The sequence below is a fragment of the Anoplopoma fimbria genome, chromosome 8 (genome assembly GCF_027596085.1).
Source record: "Anoplopoma fimbria isolate UVic2021 breed Golden Eagle Sablefish chromosome 8, Afim_UVic_2022, whole genome shotgun sequence".
NCBI lineage: Eukaryota > Metazoa > Chordata > Actinopteri > Perciformes > Anoplopomatidae > Anoplopoma > Anoplopoma fimbria.
In genome coordinates, this window is record NC_072456.1 from 13756026 (window position 1) to 13773807 (window position 17782).

General features: G+C 38.7%; 2 protein-coding genes across 2 annotated transcripts; both read right to left on the reverse strand.

Moving 5' to 3' along the window:
• Nucleotides 1-618: 618 nt before the first annotated feature.
• Nucleotides 619-8212, reverse strand: LOC129094609 (phosphatidylinositol 3-kinase regulatory subunit gamma-like). The gene is made up of 11 exons (XM_054602852.1): nucleotides 7951-8212; nucleotides 6030-6203; nucleotides 5500-5605; nucleotides 5229-5327; nucleotides 3744-3924; nucleotides 3265-3390; nucleotides 2950-3092; nucleotides 2576-2752; nucleotides 1635-1706; nucleotides 984-1145; nucleotides 619-808 (listed from the first exon to the last, which is right to left on the reverse strand). Exons 1-11 carry the CDS (start codon nucleotides 8210-8212, stop codon nucleotides 619-621), a joined length of 1692 nt encoding a protein of 563 aa, XP_054458827.1.
• Nucleotides 8213-14369: 6157 nt separating this feature from the next.
• On the reverse strand, nucleotides 14370-16663 carry LOC129094706 (GTP cyclohydrolase 1-like). Its single transcript, XM_054602967.1, has 7 exons — nucleotides 16402-16663; nucleotides 16034-16143; nucleotides 15770-15825; nucleotides 15632-15663; nucleotides 15446-15530; nucleotides 14729-14876; nucleotides 14370-14522 (listed from the first exon to the last, which is right to left on the reverse strand). Exons 1-7 carry the CDS (start codon nucleotides 16661-16663, stop codon nucleotides 14370-14372), a joined length of 846 nt encoding a protein of 281 aa, XP_054458942.1.
• Between the last annotated feature and the right edge of the window lie 1119 nt (nucleotides 16664-17782).

Below are 17782 nucleotides of genomic sequence, written 5' to 3' on the forward strand. Positions count from 1 at the left end.
TGATTGTTCTACTTATAGAAAGCAGTTTAGTATCAGTGTTCTATAGTAGAGTAGTATCCTGTGTAACCCTCATATTGTCATTATAAACCACTGCACTGTTAAGAGTTTTTAACTTTAATAGCAGTATTTCAGTGCTACTTCAGTACTGCCAAAAAGATTTAGTTTAATGTTGAATTCAGCTAAGTACTTAATCCCAATTGTCATTTTTTTGCGAGCTGTATGTGCAGATGGCGAGCAAATGGGATTTCCAGTATTAGGAATAATAGCTTTACAAAAGAAATTGGCTAGCTTAGCACAGAGCTGCAGTCAATATGCAACCGTCGTATTTAACTAACAAAGCTGACATCAACTAATCAACCTCAAAACTACTGGAGAAAAGGTGTTCAAAATCAGTTTCACGTGACTTAGCAAATCATTTGAGTGACAGTTTTGTTTTTTGTTTGCTGTGACATCTTACCACTGTGGGATTTTTAGATTTGAGCACTGAAACCGTTTCCGGTGACGTATGGTGACAACACGGACCGGTACTTTGTGAGAGCCAGTGTCCATGTTGGTGCATCCATGGTGGAAATAGTGAAGCTTTGGGAAAGTGCCATCAGGGTTGCATGCTGGTGTGTCTCAGCTGGGCTGCTGGCTGAGAGCGGGCCAGGCCAGGGTTACATTCAGCTGCTGGTTGTGTTGGATCAGGGATGTGTGTCGATAGTGGAGGACCAGCTCTCTTAGCGATGGGTACTGGTTGAAGGGCTCAGCAAAGCCGAACCCTGTGGATGTTCTGTAGATCACACAATGCTTCACATCCCCGTCCACACTGCAGGAGACAAAACATAATAATAATAATGATATGAATGCTCTATGGTAGTTTGGAGCTCAAATCCAACACAGGATAGGTTACTAGTTTAACTCTCACTGCACCCACTTTTGTTAAAATGTACAATCCATCAATGTGATTTTTACACAAAATATGCAAATTTGATGGTACTCACACAACAGAGCAGGCAAAGGAGCCTCTCTGAGTCTGACTGTCTCTGATTAGGAAGGTCCCGTCCCTTTTCCCTCTCAGCAGCTCTTCTGCCTCCTTTCGTCTCATACCACCAACGTACCAGCTCCTCTCCTCCTGGTCGGTATCATCTGCCAGAGTGTACGGGCTAAAGGACGATGGGGAGGTGGAAAAGTTCGATTAGTCAGGAAGTATGTATTTAAAAGCATACTGTTCTCTAAAAATATAAACAATAATAAGTCCTCATCTGATACCTTTGTACAAACATAAGGACACTTTGCCCTAATTTATTGTACCAGTATAAAAAATAGTAATACAACTGGCACAGTGAGGCACTGTTTTTAAAGTTAGCTAGTGAAAAAAAGCTTCTTTAGCTTGTGTTTTAATGCATTTATGCCCATTACATTTTAAGTAATAGAATATAGGGCTGTTGGTATACTGCATACATCCCTCGCTGCCATATTCTATCTGTACCAGGCACAGATGTTTGCATGAGATCTGCACACATAAAAGCATGTTTCAGATTTTTGTGAGTGGCATATGGAGTAACTCGTAAAAAATAGAAATAGTAAAATATATTCTTGTACATTCTTCACTCCTCTGTTTTACTTTAAAAAAGTTTAATTAGGATACTCACTCTTCTTCTTCATTCCTGATACCCAGCCAATCATTTATCTGGCTCTGTGTAGTGCCTTGCTGGGTGAGCCAGCTGAAACACAGTAAGATAAAAAACAAGATAAAATACCTAGGCACAAAGCAAATAAAATATTTTTTGAATATGCAGCTGTCCCATTATACATTGCAACAACACACTGGGATATTTCTGAAGGAAAAACCCTGAACACGACACATCTGTTCATTTGAATCTACTGAAGACTGAGTCAGTTATAAAGACAGTTATATAGTCTTGGCATCAGGCAGCATTGTGCTGAGCATACTGGACATTCACAGATGAGGCAACATGATGCAGAATAGCTGATTGTTTTTTCCATGTTTACAACTCAGCTGTGTCACTGGTATGACTGTTTTGAACTAAACTAAAATCAATCGTATATCAGATGGATTTTATCTCATGATAATTATTAGACTCTAATTAAGAGTCATGTTGACACATCTGATATGCCCTGGGGTTTTGGACCCCCTGTGGGGTCACCTGATTAGCAGACAGTAAGAGATATACCTGCTTGGTACAGTAAAATGAAGAGTGTGGTCACTATCACAAACACTCAATTTACCAACATTACAGTCATCTTGCAGTTGCTTCCCCCCTCTTGCTCTGTAGTACATCTGCACGCTTTCTCCTATTTTGCTCATTTTTGTGCTTTTCATGTAGTTGATATTTTTTTAAATGAAAAAAGGTTAAAGATATCACATCTGTATTAATCTGACTATAATCTGTACAGACTAGGCTGTCAACAGTTGCGAAGAATGACGTTTTAATATTCTTCTTGAAAAATGCATAGGTTCAAACTATGCAAATACCTATTTGTGGGCTTTATGTCCATGGCATTGTGTCCTAAATGGCTACAAGTGATGCACACAAAAATCTAGAGCATGAGGTGCGTAGGGTTTAATTACAGCAGGTATTGGTCTCTGATCTTCCTGAGCTGCACTAGGTCGGGCTTCAGGCTGTCCAGTTTCTTGTCGACCTCAATGTGAGCCAACGCCTTCCTCCTCAGCTCCTCCTCCAACTTCTTTTTGCTGTTGTGGATCTCCTCCACCCTCGACTGCAGCTCTTCTGAATTGTTTTGAATCCTAGGAGGAGGAGGAGGATAAGATGGAACAACTTCAGTTAACAATTCAGAGTCTGCTGGTTTGCTGTGGGCATGGCCAGCAGCAAGTACCTTTTTTTTTTTAAATTTTGATATTGCCTTTCATTTTTTTCCGTTAAATGCTGAAAAACAAGTCAAATTGAATACACAAAATTGGAAAAAATGTGTTTTAAAGCATACTTGTCTGACTGTGTACTGCTGTCCAATGTGAGGAACATGTCGATGTATTCTTTGCTGTAGCGTTCTTGTGTTTCACACTCCTCCTCGAAGATCCTAATGATTTCACTGAAAGCCTCTATGGCTGTCCGCTTACTCTGCAGCTCCTGATGAGGAAAAGCAGCACATCTTTACTTATCCATTCAAGGCCTTACGGTCAGGCTCAGTTGAGGTAAAGCATTTAGATGTAAAATATTTACTTAAAGATTTGGCTTTTACCAATAAAACAACTGATTTATTTAGTAAAATGAAGTCTCAATGATTAGGATGCTGTTGTACCTGAGAGGTTTGGTTAAACTTCTCAAACAGACGATCATACTCTTTGCTCTTCTCTTTGTATTGATCCTGAAATATCCTCAGCTGTTCTCCAACTGCATCAATGTCAACGTCAATCACGACCTGCTGCTACAGACGAGAATATTGAGATAGATTAAGATATTTAGAAAGATACAAGAGGATATTAAGGACCAGGTTCATTTTTAAAGCTCCAATGATTCAATTCATCTGATCTGAACATTACAAAGGGTTTGGGGCAATTAAAAGGATCCTTGAAATCAACTCATTATTCATGATCTCTGATACTGGCTCTGATGCTGCCAAAATCACATAAAGGCCGACACAGTTTCAAATAAATCCCAACAATAACAATAAACCTCAACAATAAAAAAACTGACACGGTTTTCCTTTTTATATTCAGTAATTATACAGTTGTACTATAAGAAGGCACAAATTGAGAACTCAAGGCATCATAAACCCACCTGCTGGTATCTGGTTATGGGATAGAGTAGCTGTGTGTCCAGTTTGGAGTTGTGCTGGGCCAGAGACTTATTCTGGTAATACTTGATCAGGTCCACCACAGAGGTAAAGACCAGTGGCTCCGAAAAGCCGTACTTCCCCCCAAGATGGAAGATCTTTATCAGTCTGTTGGTGCCATCTTTCCTACAATAGTTAAACCATAACTGTTACACAAATCTGCCACGCAACCCCAGTTCTGACCCTGATCACACAGAAAATCATCACGAGAAAGTTGTCTAGAGTAAAACTATTGTTTTCTTATCTCTTGCGGTCAACATAGAACAGAGGAAGGAAAGATAACTCTGGATTTGGTTATTATTTGATTTGACCTCTTTTAGATCCCAATGATTTAAAACGGGGCTGTTTGTGTTCATACTGGGAAGTTGTTTCATCTCAATACGAATTATCCACTGAGTTACATATGTCTCTTTACCAATGCAAGTCTGTGGGAAAAAGTTTATTGGGCACCATGGCATCACATGACGGACCCGAAAACTGTAATTCCACCGTTTGGTCAATGAACAGCTTTCATGCCAGCCCAAATGAACCGTACTTAGTGGGCAAAATAATTTGTTTTAACCAGACCTAGGTATGAAAGCGCCATTACAGAACTGTGCCTTTTTTAGGCCGATTCTAGTCAAAGAAAAATCTTCATTTTCAGTGATAGTCTTTTTCTATTTTGAGAGGACCATTTTGTCAATTTTCAGACTTCTGTTTTATTGTATACATCTCGTAACACTTTTTCGTATTATGTTTTCAAATTGTTCAACTCCATTCAACAACACACCCTGTCAAATTAAAAAAACTGATGGTGAAGCGAGGTAGCCATAAGAAATCAATATTTGATATTTGCTTAGCAATATATTTCACATGCCTGATAGCTTTATCGTGTGTGATTCAAACATTTCCCGGGGCCTGCAAAGCTCAGCACAGATGTTGCACTGAAACGGTTGTACTGTACAGACCCTTTACCTGAATTCCAACAACCAACCAACAAAGTGTCCTCTCTCAAAAATGTAAAGACTGTTTGGAGTGTGTCTGGTCTGTCAGACAGAAGTAAGACGAATGACTAGAAAAACACGTGTAAAAAGGTGTTATGTTTCTGACCACTGGAGTGGTTGCCACGCTCAGATCAACAAAGCTTTATAACTGAAACCTAGTCTGTCGTGATTCAACTAAACGGAAACAGAAATGTATAAAGTTACAGTATAAAACCGGTAAAACTAAATTTAGACTTTGAAACCAGACAACTCAAGTTAGACTTTGGAACCAGGAAATAATAACTGACCTCTGACTACATGTTTTCAACATAGCCTTCCCACAAGATACAGAGTTAATAATTATATTATTAGCAGCTCAAATACTTTATTACACATGCAGAGCTCTTAACCAGTTGTTGAAATGTGATTTTTGCATGTGTTCACAACAAAGAAGTTAAAAGTAGTTACCTTAATGTGAGAGTGTATTCCCCCTTAACCTTACTGGAAGCATCTCGGACCAGGAAGGTGCCATCAGGAGTGTTTCTCATCATCTCATTTACTTCCTCTCTGGACAACCACAGAAGGGCATTAAGGTTTCAAACTGTTCATGTAGGAGTTTTAAGAAATTGACTTGCAAATTCAACATTTAGATATTGCAAACAAAACAAATTATTGTTCAGTATTATATTAGCAGGTGGTACATCAAATCATCAACATGCCGTATGAAAACATTCAATACCTCGAGGTATTTCCCCAGTACCACTCGGCATCAGACAGATGGTTGTCATCAGCGCTGGACTCACATGCTGCCATTGCTTTGGTTATGTTGTTCTTGCGTTGAATTTCTGACCACAGAATAGCAAAGACAAAAATTGTTTAATAAAAAATAAAATCAAAAGCAGTTAACCAAGTAATCTTTAATAAACAAGAAAGGTCATATTATTATTATTATTATTATTATTAAGTCTGGATTGTGGGAGACATCAGGCCTACATTTTGTTTCAAAGACTAAGTATACAAAAGTACTTCTATAAAAGATTATTCATCAGTCCCCACCCTTCTATCCTTTTTTACTCTTGTTGATCAGCAGCAGGTCATACATTACATCATGATTTTAATTATAACTAAATTACAAAACAGGAGAGGCATAAAATGAGCCGTTTGTGCTCTGTTGTACCTTTTGCTTATTGTAGAGTAAAGGGGATTAGATAAACAAAAAAAGATCTGTTATACTTTTAACAAGCAGAACAAAGAGATGCTGGAGATTACCTCCTTCCTTGACAATGTTGGCTCTTAGAGCAGCAAACACATCTTCACGATCGACAGGGGAGGAAAAGTCCTGCAGGAATGCTGTCTGGGTGCAAGACTGAGGCTCTCCGTCGTTTTGGCCCATCTCAGGCTCCCAGGACTCTGCTGCATCAACCACACAACGACCCAGTGTTACTCCCGATGTCAAACGAGGTTGATCTGTATTTGGCTATCTGCACTTTGTGGTGGCTCAGCACACACTGCTGGCCCACTGACAAGGACTCCAGAGGGAGATATCGCTGTGTTGCTTAGTCTTGCACCATGTGGGAGAGTTTGTCCAGACTAGCCTGCTGACAGGTGACACTGTCTGACTGCCTAAAATACCAGAAAGGGCACTCCTCAACACTCAGCCAGACCCTGCCAGGGCTCGACCTCGCCTCGCCTTGCTTTGCCTCGCCTCGCCTTGCCTAACAAACAACAGCTGTGTGCAGCAAGATGCCATGGGCATGAAGGACGGGAGCTGATGATGTGTTGCTTTGTCTGATTGAGTTAATTGTCCCTGTGTGTGTGTGTGTGTGTGTGTGTGTGTGTGTGTGTGTGTGTGTGTGTGTGTGTGTGTGTGTGTGTGTGTGTGTGTGTGTGTGTGTGTGTGTGTGTGTGTGTGTGTGTGTGTGTGTGTGTGTGTGTGTGTTAATGTGGCATTAGGAGAGCAGTGGAAGGTGAGAATCTGTCTGTCAGGCATTTCATTTATGTGTGAATTGTTTGTGTTTACTAGTATGTGATGGGCGTGCTGTTAGCAGTTGATGTAAATCATCCCTTCAGCACTTGTGATGGTATGTCTGGAGATGCATTAAATTGCTGCTGCAAATAGAGTTGTATGTTGGAGGAATCACACATACTGTAGTAAAATTAGAAAAGGGCGTAAACTCATTAACCCAGGGCCAACAAACAGTGAAGCTCTGTCAAAACTTGCCTGCAGTAGAAACCTGAGAAATAATAAATCTATCATTCAACTCACTAAGCCTTTGAAACTATGTGATCCCAGCTGCTAAAATTGCTTTGTCAAATTGTTAAAATTTGTTAAAAGATTGTAAGAAAATCGATTGCCAACATTTTTGATAATTCATTAATCAAATATCAAATATGTTTTAATTTAATTGTTAAAATAATTTGAGAAAATACTTTGGTTTGGGACTGTTGGTCATTAAAAAAGGTCAATAGGAAGCTGCTATTTCTCGAATTTATTCAAAACTAAGCCAATATTACAGAGTAAAGTGATTCTAACTATTGAATGTATTAACTGAGTTCTATTAAGTTTTAATTAGGCTTCAATTTGATGTTTCTTACTGCAAAGCTTCTTCGGCGTCGTAGTTGACTTTTCTCCTTTAGTTTATATGTACCACAGGCTTTGCACCTTCACTTTGTTTGTATTGCATTAAAGAACCATATCATTTTAATACCCACTCATTTAATGTTTAATGCCTATCCAGGCCTTGGCATGACTCAAAAAGACAGAAAAAAGTGAATGTGGCTTTTGCTCCCTGAGCCCTTGATAACTGAAATAACTTCACTTTTCTACTCTGTTGTAAATGTATGAATACCATCTATCATAGTTTATAAGGTTGCAATATAATCACTGTAAATTGTACCGTCACCCAGTGGAGTAACAGTTGTGCATATCAACACGGATGACACAAACTGACATCAAATAAATGTACTTAGTCATTACTGACAGGAATGTCTTAAGAGTTTCTAATGTCTCATTAAATGGATAGAATATGTTCTGCTTTGTTGCACAAAAAACGATGAGAAGACATTTTAGCGAAGCCTGCATGATTTTCTCATCCATTTACTATAATTCTTCATGTGCATCACAATTACTATTATCAAAGTTATATCAGTATTGATGTGTTGAAATGCTTAGTATAGCACCAAATCTTACCTTGAACTGCTGGTGAAGGCTCAGGCCTAGTAGCCGTGGATATGTCTGTCTGCTGTTGAGATTGGTTAAGCGGTGATGACATCACAGAAAATACAGAATGATGCTCGGGATCATCCCCCATATGGTTGGTGCTCTCGTCGATGACCACAGCTTCGTCCCTGAGATGGAGGGATGCTAGTGATGACGTTGGGAAGTCAGCTGGCTGAGGCTTATTGTCCTCTGCACAGTTTAGCGCTCTGAGCTGGAAACCCTCTTCTGCCATTTTCACAGACTGAATATTCCAGCTAGGTTTTGTTGAGTTGGAGAAGCAGCAGGATGTTGGGAGCCACAGCGCTGTTGTTCACATACTATCAGCTTACACTCATGGCTGAGGATAGAGAGTGACGGTGCAGAGTTCAAGGCTGCCCTGTGTTGTGGAGGTAGAGCATGTTTCTCAGCCTGGATCCCCGGTTGAACTTCATCACAGAGCAGAGCGATGACATTGCTTCATTGTTTTTTGACCTTAATGTACTCAGTGGGAGTTTTCTCTGTTCTGCTTCACAATCATTTTCTTAAAGGGATTCATATCTTGTAGCTACCCAGAACAACCACAGTTTGTTACTGAACAGCTGACTGCCTGCTTCATAGGCACCTTGACACTAGTTATTGAGCTGTAAACCCACTGGAGAGTAACAGACTGAAGCACGACTGTCTGATTGTAATTCTCAAGGACTCACGCATCATCTCATTTCAGAAAACCTAAAACAAAAAATGCACAAATAAAGCGGGAGAATCAGTACTGCAAATTGGGAAAATAAGCCTTTTTTGCATGCAAACATCTCGCCAAATAATGGTTTAATAATCTGCACTGTATCACAAATCTGTCCCCTATTTGATATTGTAGGCAGTTAAACCCTAACTTGTTACAGCTTAATGTTTCAGACTTGCTACCCAGTGCGTTCATGCCAAGACATTTCTAAATTTAACCGCTGGCATTATCAGTCAAAGTACCTATCGGGGCTTCCAGCAAAACAGATTTATATAAACGCAATCATTTCTGTTACTGACATGTTAATGCATTGAAACGTTCAACACCATAGATGTCTGACAAATTGAAGCCGCAGAATGATGGTTTAAACACCTATCAAAGACAGACATTTTTCTATGACGTTTAAACTGGCATATACTTATATCCATTAACACATCTGGCAGACTTGTGTGGGAAATGCTGCCAATAAATGTAAACTGGAAACATATTTAAGCAGATTATATGCTACAGAAAATGTACAAGAGAGTATAGGAAATTGCTTTTCGGGATGCCATGGGATTTGCTTTTTGGAAGTCGGCATTAATAATTTTTCCATATAATGACTGTACAGTGTTATATCATGAAATCCATTACATAGTAAAGAATTCAAGGAGACTGTGACTAAAATCCTCTTCCTCTCCCAAGCGTCTTGGATTAGTCAGCAGATTATTATCCTCCTATACCCTTTACAACGTGACAAGAGATTTGATATTGGGGTATCATCTGCGTTATAAGAGTAAAATAACTGTAATTTAATTGTCATCAAAATAAATCTGAATGAAAGATGAGATTATTTTTATACAATGATTGATCTGATTTTCTCACAGTAGGTGTGGTTTTAATAGAAAAACAAGAGGTTAAAGTTACTTACCTACACTGCAATTGAAAAAAAACTCAGTTACCTCATTTAACTTCTCATACTAAAACCTTTTCTCAATTACTAAATCTGTTCAATTAATGCTTCTCAGCATCTATTTTTGGTATCGGATGTATCGAAAAAACTTGAAAAATATAGATTATGTGACAACTCAAATTCACTTAACTTGTATTGGTGCTGTTTAGATAGATTACTTAGAATTTGTTCTGTTTCTACAAAAGAAGGATATGGTAGTATCTAAATTTACTGAGTGATGAAATATGCAGATCAAAAGTCAAAGCGTTGGAAATGGCGTCGCCATCGTCTAAATACTTCCAATGGTACGCAGCCATGAAGTCTTTGTGGCTTGATGTTCATGGGACATTGTGTCCAGATCCTGTTGAGATGATGCAAGATACTAAATCTGATTTCAACAAAGTCCTGTAATCTTTATCACATAAGCCAATTTTCTAATGTTTTAATAATTTCTTAAAAATTTTTTTTCCATGTGCATCCATCGTACTTGGTTATTTCATTGATGACCTTTTTTGATATCAATATCAAGATTCCTATTTATTTTTGTAAATGAAAAAATCATCCTGTCCCAAACTAGGATGTGCTTTAATGATGACCTAATCAAAAAAAGTAAATGTTGTTTGCTAGGCTCATGCATTATTATTGGGTTAGTGGATAAATAAGGAAAAGCAATAGTGAGAAGTAAAGTCGGAGTCCTAAAAATCTCTTTACGTATGTTGCATTTTAAAGCAACGCTCTTTTGAAATTGTCACATACTTTCCGAACGTCGGCCAATTAAAATCGTCAATTCCCGATCAGAAAATAAAGAGAACGTATTTATTTAGCTATTGACCGTCTTCTGAACGTGTTTTTGTTAAATATTCCGGTCGTATTCCGTTATCGATCAGTGTTGCATCACGAAAACGGGACGGCTTATATCCGCCATATTTCCCCCAACGCCTCCAAGCTTTCCGTCGTCCCATATCTATAAGCTTGGAATGACGAAGAGATACGAAGGCTGAACATGCACGGAACTTTCAAAATGGCAACTTCTGGTGTAGATAAAATCGGAACAGCCTGAAAAAATGAATCATCATGAGTAAACTCAGCAGGACGGGACAGTACGCACCTACCTGGGCCAAGACAGAAGGGACCGGGCGGCGGGGGAAGCCAACGTTTCATCAACATCCATGAAGGGGGCGAAGAGACGTAGCTGGACGCACACGTGGCTCAGATCAAACCAACCACCGGCCTCGGTCCTCACGCCATCCAATGTCCCTCTACCCCCCCTCTCCTCCCAACCCGTACTGCCTCTCTGCCTGTGTCCTCCATCTTTTAAAGATCCTCTCCACTTGGTAGTTGTCCATCCCCTCTGAGTGCCACATTTTCCCACTATGCCATTCCTCCGGGTATTTCCTCTCCTCGTCAACGATACACTTCACGTCTTCAAGAAAATCAAGCCTTTTCCAAGACATTTCCCACTTAGTTTTTACTTTTACATGCAATGCACAGAAAAAAAGTCCACTGATCTATGGGGTGCCGTATAAAAAACAACGATACAAATATTTGAAAAAATCTATAAAAATGAAGTAGGTTTTAGAGCTTGTGCAGGTAAAGGAAAAGGCAAAGGTAAAAGCAGCTCTGCTCTTCGCTCCGTAACTCTTTTTCACAGTTTGAGAGCACAGTGTGGAAGCACAGTGGGGGGACAGAAGCATGAAAATGAGTCGGTGGGAAAAAAAACTCCTATATAAATAAATAAATAAGGGAAGGATGCCACTGTTGCTATACAGAGCGAGAGGCTTAGTGGTCTCCTGAAATCCTATTGGCCGGCCTGTTGCCATGTGCTCAGGAGTCAGCAGAGATGCTGCTAACAAATCAAGGAAACGTTCTAATATTAGACTGTATGTATCTAGGCAGCGGGAGCCCCTGACCTCTCAACTCAGCCAGCATTACGTTCCACTTCACAGATCAGCATAATGAAAGAAGTGGTGTGGAAGTAACTGGTTAAAAAAGATGTTACGGCACCATAGACAAAACAGCAGACACAGACCCCCACCATCCCAACTCCCTCCACGGTATCCCAGTCAGAACAGTTACGAATAAACAGACAGGAGAAAACCGATTCATCTTCTGTGACATTGCTGATATGCTGATATTTATGAAACACCGATATATATTGTGATTGCACTGTATTTTTGTTCTCTGGACAGATTGAAGAAATCCCCTAAATATCTTGTTATTTAGATGATTTTTTTCTCTATTTATAGCGATCTCATACTCACAAGTTCTGCTGTAATGAATTAGGTCCTTGCATTAAAAATTAAACAAATTGTTACTGGTGAGCAAAGATAAAAGACATTTGTTTTTAAAGGATGCTGCCTATAATTTGTTTGCTGGTGTATGCTTTTTTACCTTATACCTTGCATTTTTTTAATATATATTTTATGAATTATATTCTGTCATACATTATCATCTCTGTTATTATTAAGCTAATATTATTAATGTGAATACTGTCAGTATTGCTAAATCTTCACAAACAATATTTGCAGCAAAAATATAGAGGAAGGAAGAGAATGAAATGAAATTCATTCTCCACTTTAATTAGCTGAAAAAATCCTCTCGTCTCTATCCAGGGGATGGATAGGTCTTCCAGTTCAGTTTGTAATGGCAGTATAACATGTCTAACCTGAGTCATGTTTTACTTGTAAATAAATGATACTTCAATTCTACATTTAAAACAGATTCTGTCACTGGTAATCTCATAATTACTGATTTCGTTTACAGATGAATTTGGTTGTCTGCAGTGCTTGTCAGACACAGCTGTTGAGTAAATACCACCAAACGTTGGTGACTAAGGAATACAATGTAATGGCATGATAACTAGATGTAAAGAGGTCTTCTTAGCAAGCATGTAAATACATTATACTAGTGTCTCAGTTGCTTAATGTGAAGCCATGGTGTGTACCAATATTTTATTGTACCAGTTGTACTGTTTTTTGTCAGCATAAATGTACTTTACGTCAGGCAGGGATGAGAAACCACTTGTATAAATGTGCAGATTGAATACAGTAGAGAATAAGTTAACTGATTAATCCTTCCGAAAACCGGCTTGTTTTACCTTTGGTGTATTTTTTTTTAAATGGCTGTTTTGGTTTTAGTTGTTGTTGCCTCTGTTTTGATCCGAATTGTGTTTTATATGATTTTTCCATGATTCTTCTTATGGTTATTTAGATTTAGTGATTGATTATAGTGGGTTCTCAGTACAGTTCATTGGATCATAGGATTTTTCTACCACTGCTATCATTGCATGACAGCATGAAGAGCATGAAATACCATCTGAAATAACAAAGACATTGTCCTTTAAAAAAACAAAGAATAAGGATTAGCAAATAAGAATAGCTTCATGTTGATTTTTATCAACATGAAGCTATTTAGCTATTTAGCATTGGAAAGCCATTACATTTTGCCTGACCGTGATTATATAATATTTGGCTTCCACAATTAGGGGCTGATCACATGTTGTGTTAAAAAACGCGGGAAAATGCCAGCCTTGCCGCTTTCACACTCTAACCTAAGATTTCTTAGGAAGTTGCGCTTCTGTCGTGCACACCATTATTAAGCAACCAAAACCCGCGTGCTGCTTTGACGCTAATGATGATATTTAAGTAATTTCACACTTAGCATCATTGAAAATAGATTTAAGGGGCTCAAACAATTGCGGAATGCGAATATCCCATTATGAACGGTATGTAACGGCAATGTTACAAATAGAAAGTGAATTAGGTGAATATTCTTCCTCTGGGTAAATAAAGTGCAAGGTTCCATTGTCATGAAAAAACAAACATGGGAAATAAAGCCTGGCTGTCTTGATCTTACTGCTTTTGGGAAGGTTCTTCTGTTTTAGATCATATGAGTCCATATTTGTTGCTTACGAAGCGAGAGGTGCCATTACTGTGTATCTTTATTCATTGTGAAGAGTCTCCCCTACAGGTGCAGCAGTGGGTTTGACAGCTCTGGGGAAAGTCATGCTGGAGTTGTCACTAATGTATAGCTGTTCTAATTATATAAGTTACATAAAGATATTTGGATGGAGACATGATATTATAAGAGTTGCTTGGATCTTTAAAGCAATAGCTCAGTGCGTAATGCAAGCATAGCGAGTGTGTGGTCGAGTAAGAGAGAGAGAGACAGTGACAGTGGATGCACTGATACCAGACAGCTCTTGGAAAATTTGAGCAAAGACGAAATTAGCAATAAAGATTCAGAAGTGATTTTAACATCATTTTTGATTCTCTTACAATGTACTTTTGAATTTGAATGTACACAGAAAAAGATATAACATGAAGGGACAGGATAGCAAAGCAGGACCGATAAAGGTAAAGAATAGACAGGACTGTTATGTTCACAAAAGTAAAGTAGGAGTAAATATAAGTGTTATATAAATATAAATAAAATGCCCCAAAAAATAATAATACATCTACATACTAGTAAAGTGTTCTGGAAGTTGTAAACAAAATTATAGTGCAAATAATTAAATACTGAATGGCTATACATAGACTGGATGATTATGTACAGTCTGTACATAAAGATGTCTCTATACTGTATATAGTGAGTAGGATTTATATTGTCAGTGACAAGTACAATATGTTCATGATTTGTACTTTATTTTTACAAATAACTGTAAAATGTGTTTCTATAAAGGCAGCAGTGGATATTTTGTTGTTACAGAGTTTTAGACCGTGTATGACTGAAGTTAAGTGTTCAGCAGAGTGGGAAGAAACTGTTCTTGTGTTTGGTTGCTCGGGCGAACAGTTCTCTGTAAAACCTCCCAGAAGGTAGAAGTTGGAACAGGTTGTGTCCCGGGTGTGAAGGGTCTGCAGTGAGGTTTCCTGACTCTGGAGGTGAACTTAAAGGCTTCCACAGCAGACAAAGTGTTTTTCTTAAGCTGCAGTTGTTGGTGTAGAGGGAGAAGAGCAATGGGGAGAGCACACATCACTGGAGTGGGTGGCGCCATTGCAAATGGTCCAGATGCTAGATGGGATTTTTCCAAGCCTCAACTGCTGCCTCTCGACTGTCAGGAAGTTTTTGATCCTATGACACGTGGAGGCTGTGACAGTTACCTGGGTGAGTTTGGTGCAGAGTAGGTCTGGGTTGATTGTGTTAAATGCTGAGCTCAAGTCCACAAACAGGATCCTTGCGTATGTCCCTGCAGAGTCGAGGTGTTCTAGGATGTAGTGCAGTCCCATGTTGACTGCATCATTCACTGACCTGTTTGCCAAGTAGGAAAAGGAGTGTCTAGCAAGGGTACTGTGATGTCCTTCAAAGCGGGTCAACACCAGTCTCTCAAAGGATATCAGTCAGAGTAACGTAATGTCTAATAGTGAAGTGTGCATCATTTTCCACCCTGGAGAAAAAACAAAGTACCCCCGTGCCTCTCGACCACGATCCGGAAGCTGAAGCAGGAACAGTTAACACAGACTGTGTTTCCCTGTTGCATATTTAACTTTTTAAAAATAAAATCCAGCCTCTTTTTACATAAATGAACTGTCTTGAACCACTTTTTTTGATGGGTTTAGCTCTAGTTGCAAAGCCAAACACATCAGCACCGCTGTGAGGCATAAAACGAACACAAACACACAGTTTAATCATTAATTGCATTTATTTTAATGACAATAAATCATCAAATAAAATTCATGATTGTGACAGCCCTACTCGTATGCGACAGTTAACAGGATAAATAGAGCCATGAGAAAGTAAAATAGACTTTTTGGTTCATCCAAAAGAGATTAAGATCTAATTATGATCTAATATGGATGAAACAAAAGCTGAACACTCACACAGCCTCAATCACCACTGCTACTCCGGCAGGCTCCAACGCCTCAGAGATGGCTGAAGCAATCTGTTTGGTTAGACGTTCCTGAACTGTAGAGGAAGTAACACATTAGATGTCGCACACAAAAAAAAGATTAGAAACATTTCATAGAAAGATATGTGTAAACAGTGTTATGGCAGTTCATTTTTACCTTGAAGCCGCCTGCTGTAGATCTCAACAATTCTGGGAAAAAAGGAGAGTGTAAGAGATGTTGGTATGTCCCTTTGTGTGTGCGTGTTTGTGTGAGTGTGTATGTATGTGTGTGTGTGGGTGGGTTTTAATCACCTACCTAGCAAGCTTACTGAGGCCAACCACTTTCTTGTTTGGGAGGTATGCGATGTGAGCCTGCAATAATTAAGCAAAGTAATGATTATGCATAAGATATGCAATATATATTAAAGTACCCTCCATAATACATATTAGTTCAGAACAAGCTTGTACATGTTTATTAAATATCATATATATATATATATACACATATACACACACACACACACACACACACACACACACACACACACACACACAGATATTGGGGACAGTGAATAGTTACCTTGCCAAAGAAGGGCACCAGGTGATGTTCGCAGAGAGAGAACAGCTCGATATCCTTGACGATCACTATCTCTTCGTGGTTTTCATCAAAGATTGCATCATTCAAGACATCTGGGGATTAAATATTTTCATTCATAGAGGAGCAAAGGATGACTTCAAAAGTGGTGGATAATTCATTTATTAGTAAGAACCTAGCATTTATACAAGAAAAAAAATGTAGGACATCCCCAGTCCTATCAAAATATCCTTATTATTCTCTTCAAAACTAATATGGAATGTCTTTACTTGCTCAACTATTGAGATTTGAATCAAGATAGCACCACTGAAAGTTTTGTTTTCAACAAGTAGAGCAAAGAAATCCATCCTCACCCTGAGTTGTTTCTTTGTAGCCTTTGGTGAGGAACTGCATGGCTTTGGCTGCCCGTAGTGGTGTACGTAGAAGTCCCTCTCTGTCGACATCCTCTCCAAGCTCACTCAGTACGGTGGTATAAGCCTTCTCTATGTGAGACAGCTTTTTTGCATCTGCAGCGTCCTTGGAGTCCTTCTTTTCTATGCAAAAGCCTGTATGTTTGCATATGTTCAGGTTCCTCTCATCTCCTCCATTCATCTCTGAAGCATGTTGATACTCCATTCTAGCTCTTTACTCTACTTTCAGTGAAAGTTACCGCAGGATACAAAGAAATACGCCCAGTTGAACACTGTTTGCTCCGTGGCCTCGGAAATGACTTCCCCTCTTTTTTTATACCCTGATGTGGGGCCTACAGCATCACTGAAGCCTCAAGACACCCATGAAGGAAATGATTACATGGGAAAAATGTCAGATTTGTGCTCTTGAGTAGGCTTTAACTCTCCCCACTGACGAGGTATAAAATCACCACACAAATTAATTCCAAATTCCCATGCATTAAATGCCTTGGAACAGCATTTGACTGATCCTGTGATTTCAGTTGAAATACATAACAATCCGATGCTTTGATTTGAGGTCACAGAAGACTAGTTTAGTTCTTGGAACAACCACCACTCACATGCAAGCCTCAAAATGCTTTTGAAGCCGTTGAGCAGTGAAATGAAGTTGAATGAGATTCAGCAGATGGCTAACATATAGCCCTGGACTATCTTGGATTAGGCATTTTACAGAGTTTTGGATTAGGAATAAGGATTAAAACATGAAAATAAGTAAATAGGCAAGTTTATTTTTCAACTCAAAAACTCCTTCTGAAGTTTTTTAACTCAGTCTTTAATATGAATTATCGACTAGCTATAGAAAATATTAAAAGGCCTTCTCAGTCACATAAAGAGTGATACATTTTTCCAAAAAAGAAATGTAAATTTGTCTTATTTTAAACAACAGGTCTGGAGCAAAGGAACTCATCAACAGCGTAGTTTGGTCAGAAGTTGGCGCTGTAGGCTTTTATGGCAGAAATGTCCTTCGGTTAAGGCAAACAAACCTACTTGGTAAGGTTCATGATCAAGATCATGGTTTGGGTTCAAATAAACTTTTTCCCGCAGAAAGCCCTGAAGTCATTTCATAATCCATTTAATGCATAACCTTGTGAATTCGATAAAAACAAACTCTTTTTTTCGCAATTGATGAAGTTTAATGGCGTTTACATACAGCTTTTCTAATGCTATACTTAAAAATACGGCTAATGTTTGAATCTTTTATGCAAGATTCCTGGAAGCCAAATTTTAGAAAAAATTACAAGGCTTCTTTTCTTAAAAGGATATTAGTTGGAAAAAATATAAACTG

Coding starts and splice junctions, on each gene's coding strand:
- LOC129094706 (XM_054602967.1), bottom strand. CDS start 16,663: ATGGAGTATCAACATGCTTCAGAGATGAATGGAGGAGATGAGAGGAAC. Junction 15,664..15,769: donor GGCCTCAGTAAGCTTGCTAG/GTAGGTGATTAA, acceptor CTTTTTTCCCAG/AATTGTTGAGATCTACAGCA. Junction 15,531..15,631: donor CTACAGCAGGCGGCTTCAAG/GTAAAAATGAAC, acceptor CTTCCTCTACAG/TTCAGGAACGTCTAACCAAA.
- LOC129094609 (XM_054602852.1), bottom strand. CDS start 8,212: ATGGCAGAAGAGGGTTTCCAGCTCAGAGCGCTAAACTGTGCAGAGGAC. Junction 3,925..5,228: donor GAATACACTCTCACATTAAG/GTAACTACTTTT, acceptor TAACTATTGTAG/GAAAGATGGCACCAACAGAC. Junction 1,707..2,575: donor ATCAGAGACCAATACCTGCT/GTAATTAAACCC, acceptor ACTGTGTTTCAG/CTGGCTCACCCAGCAAGGCA.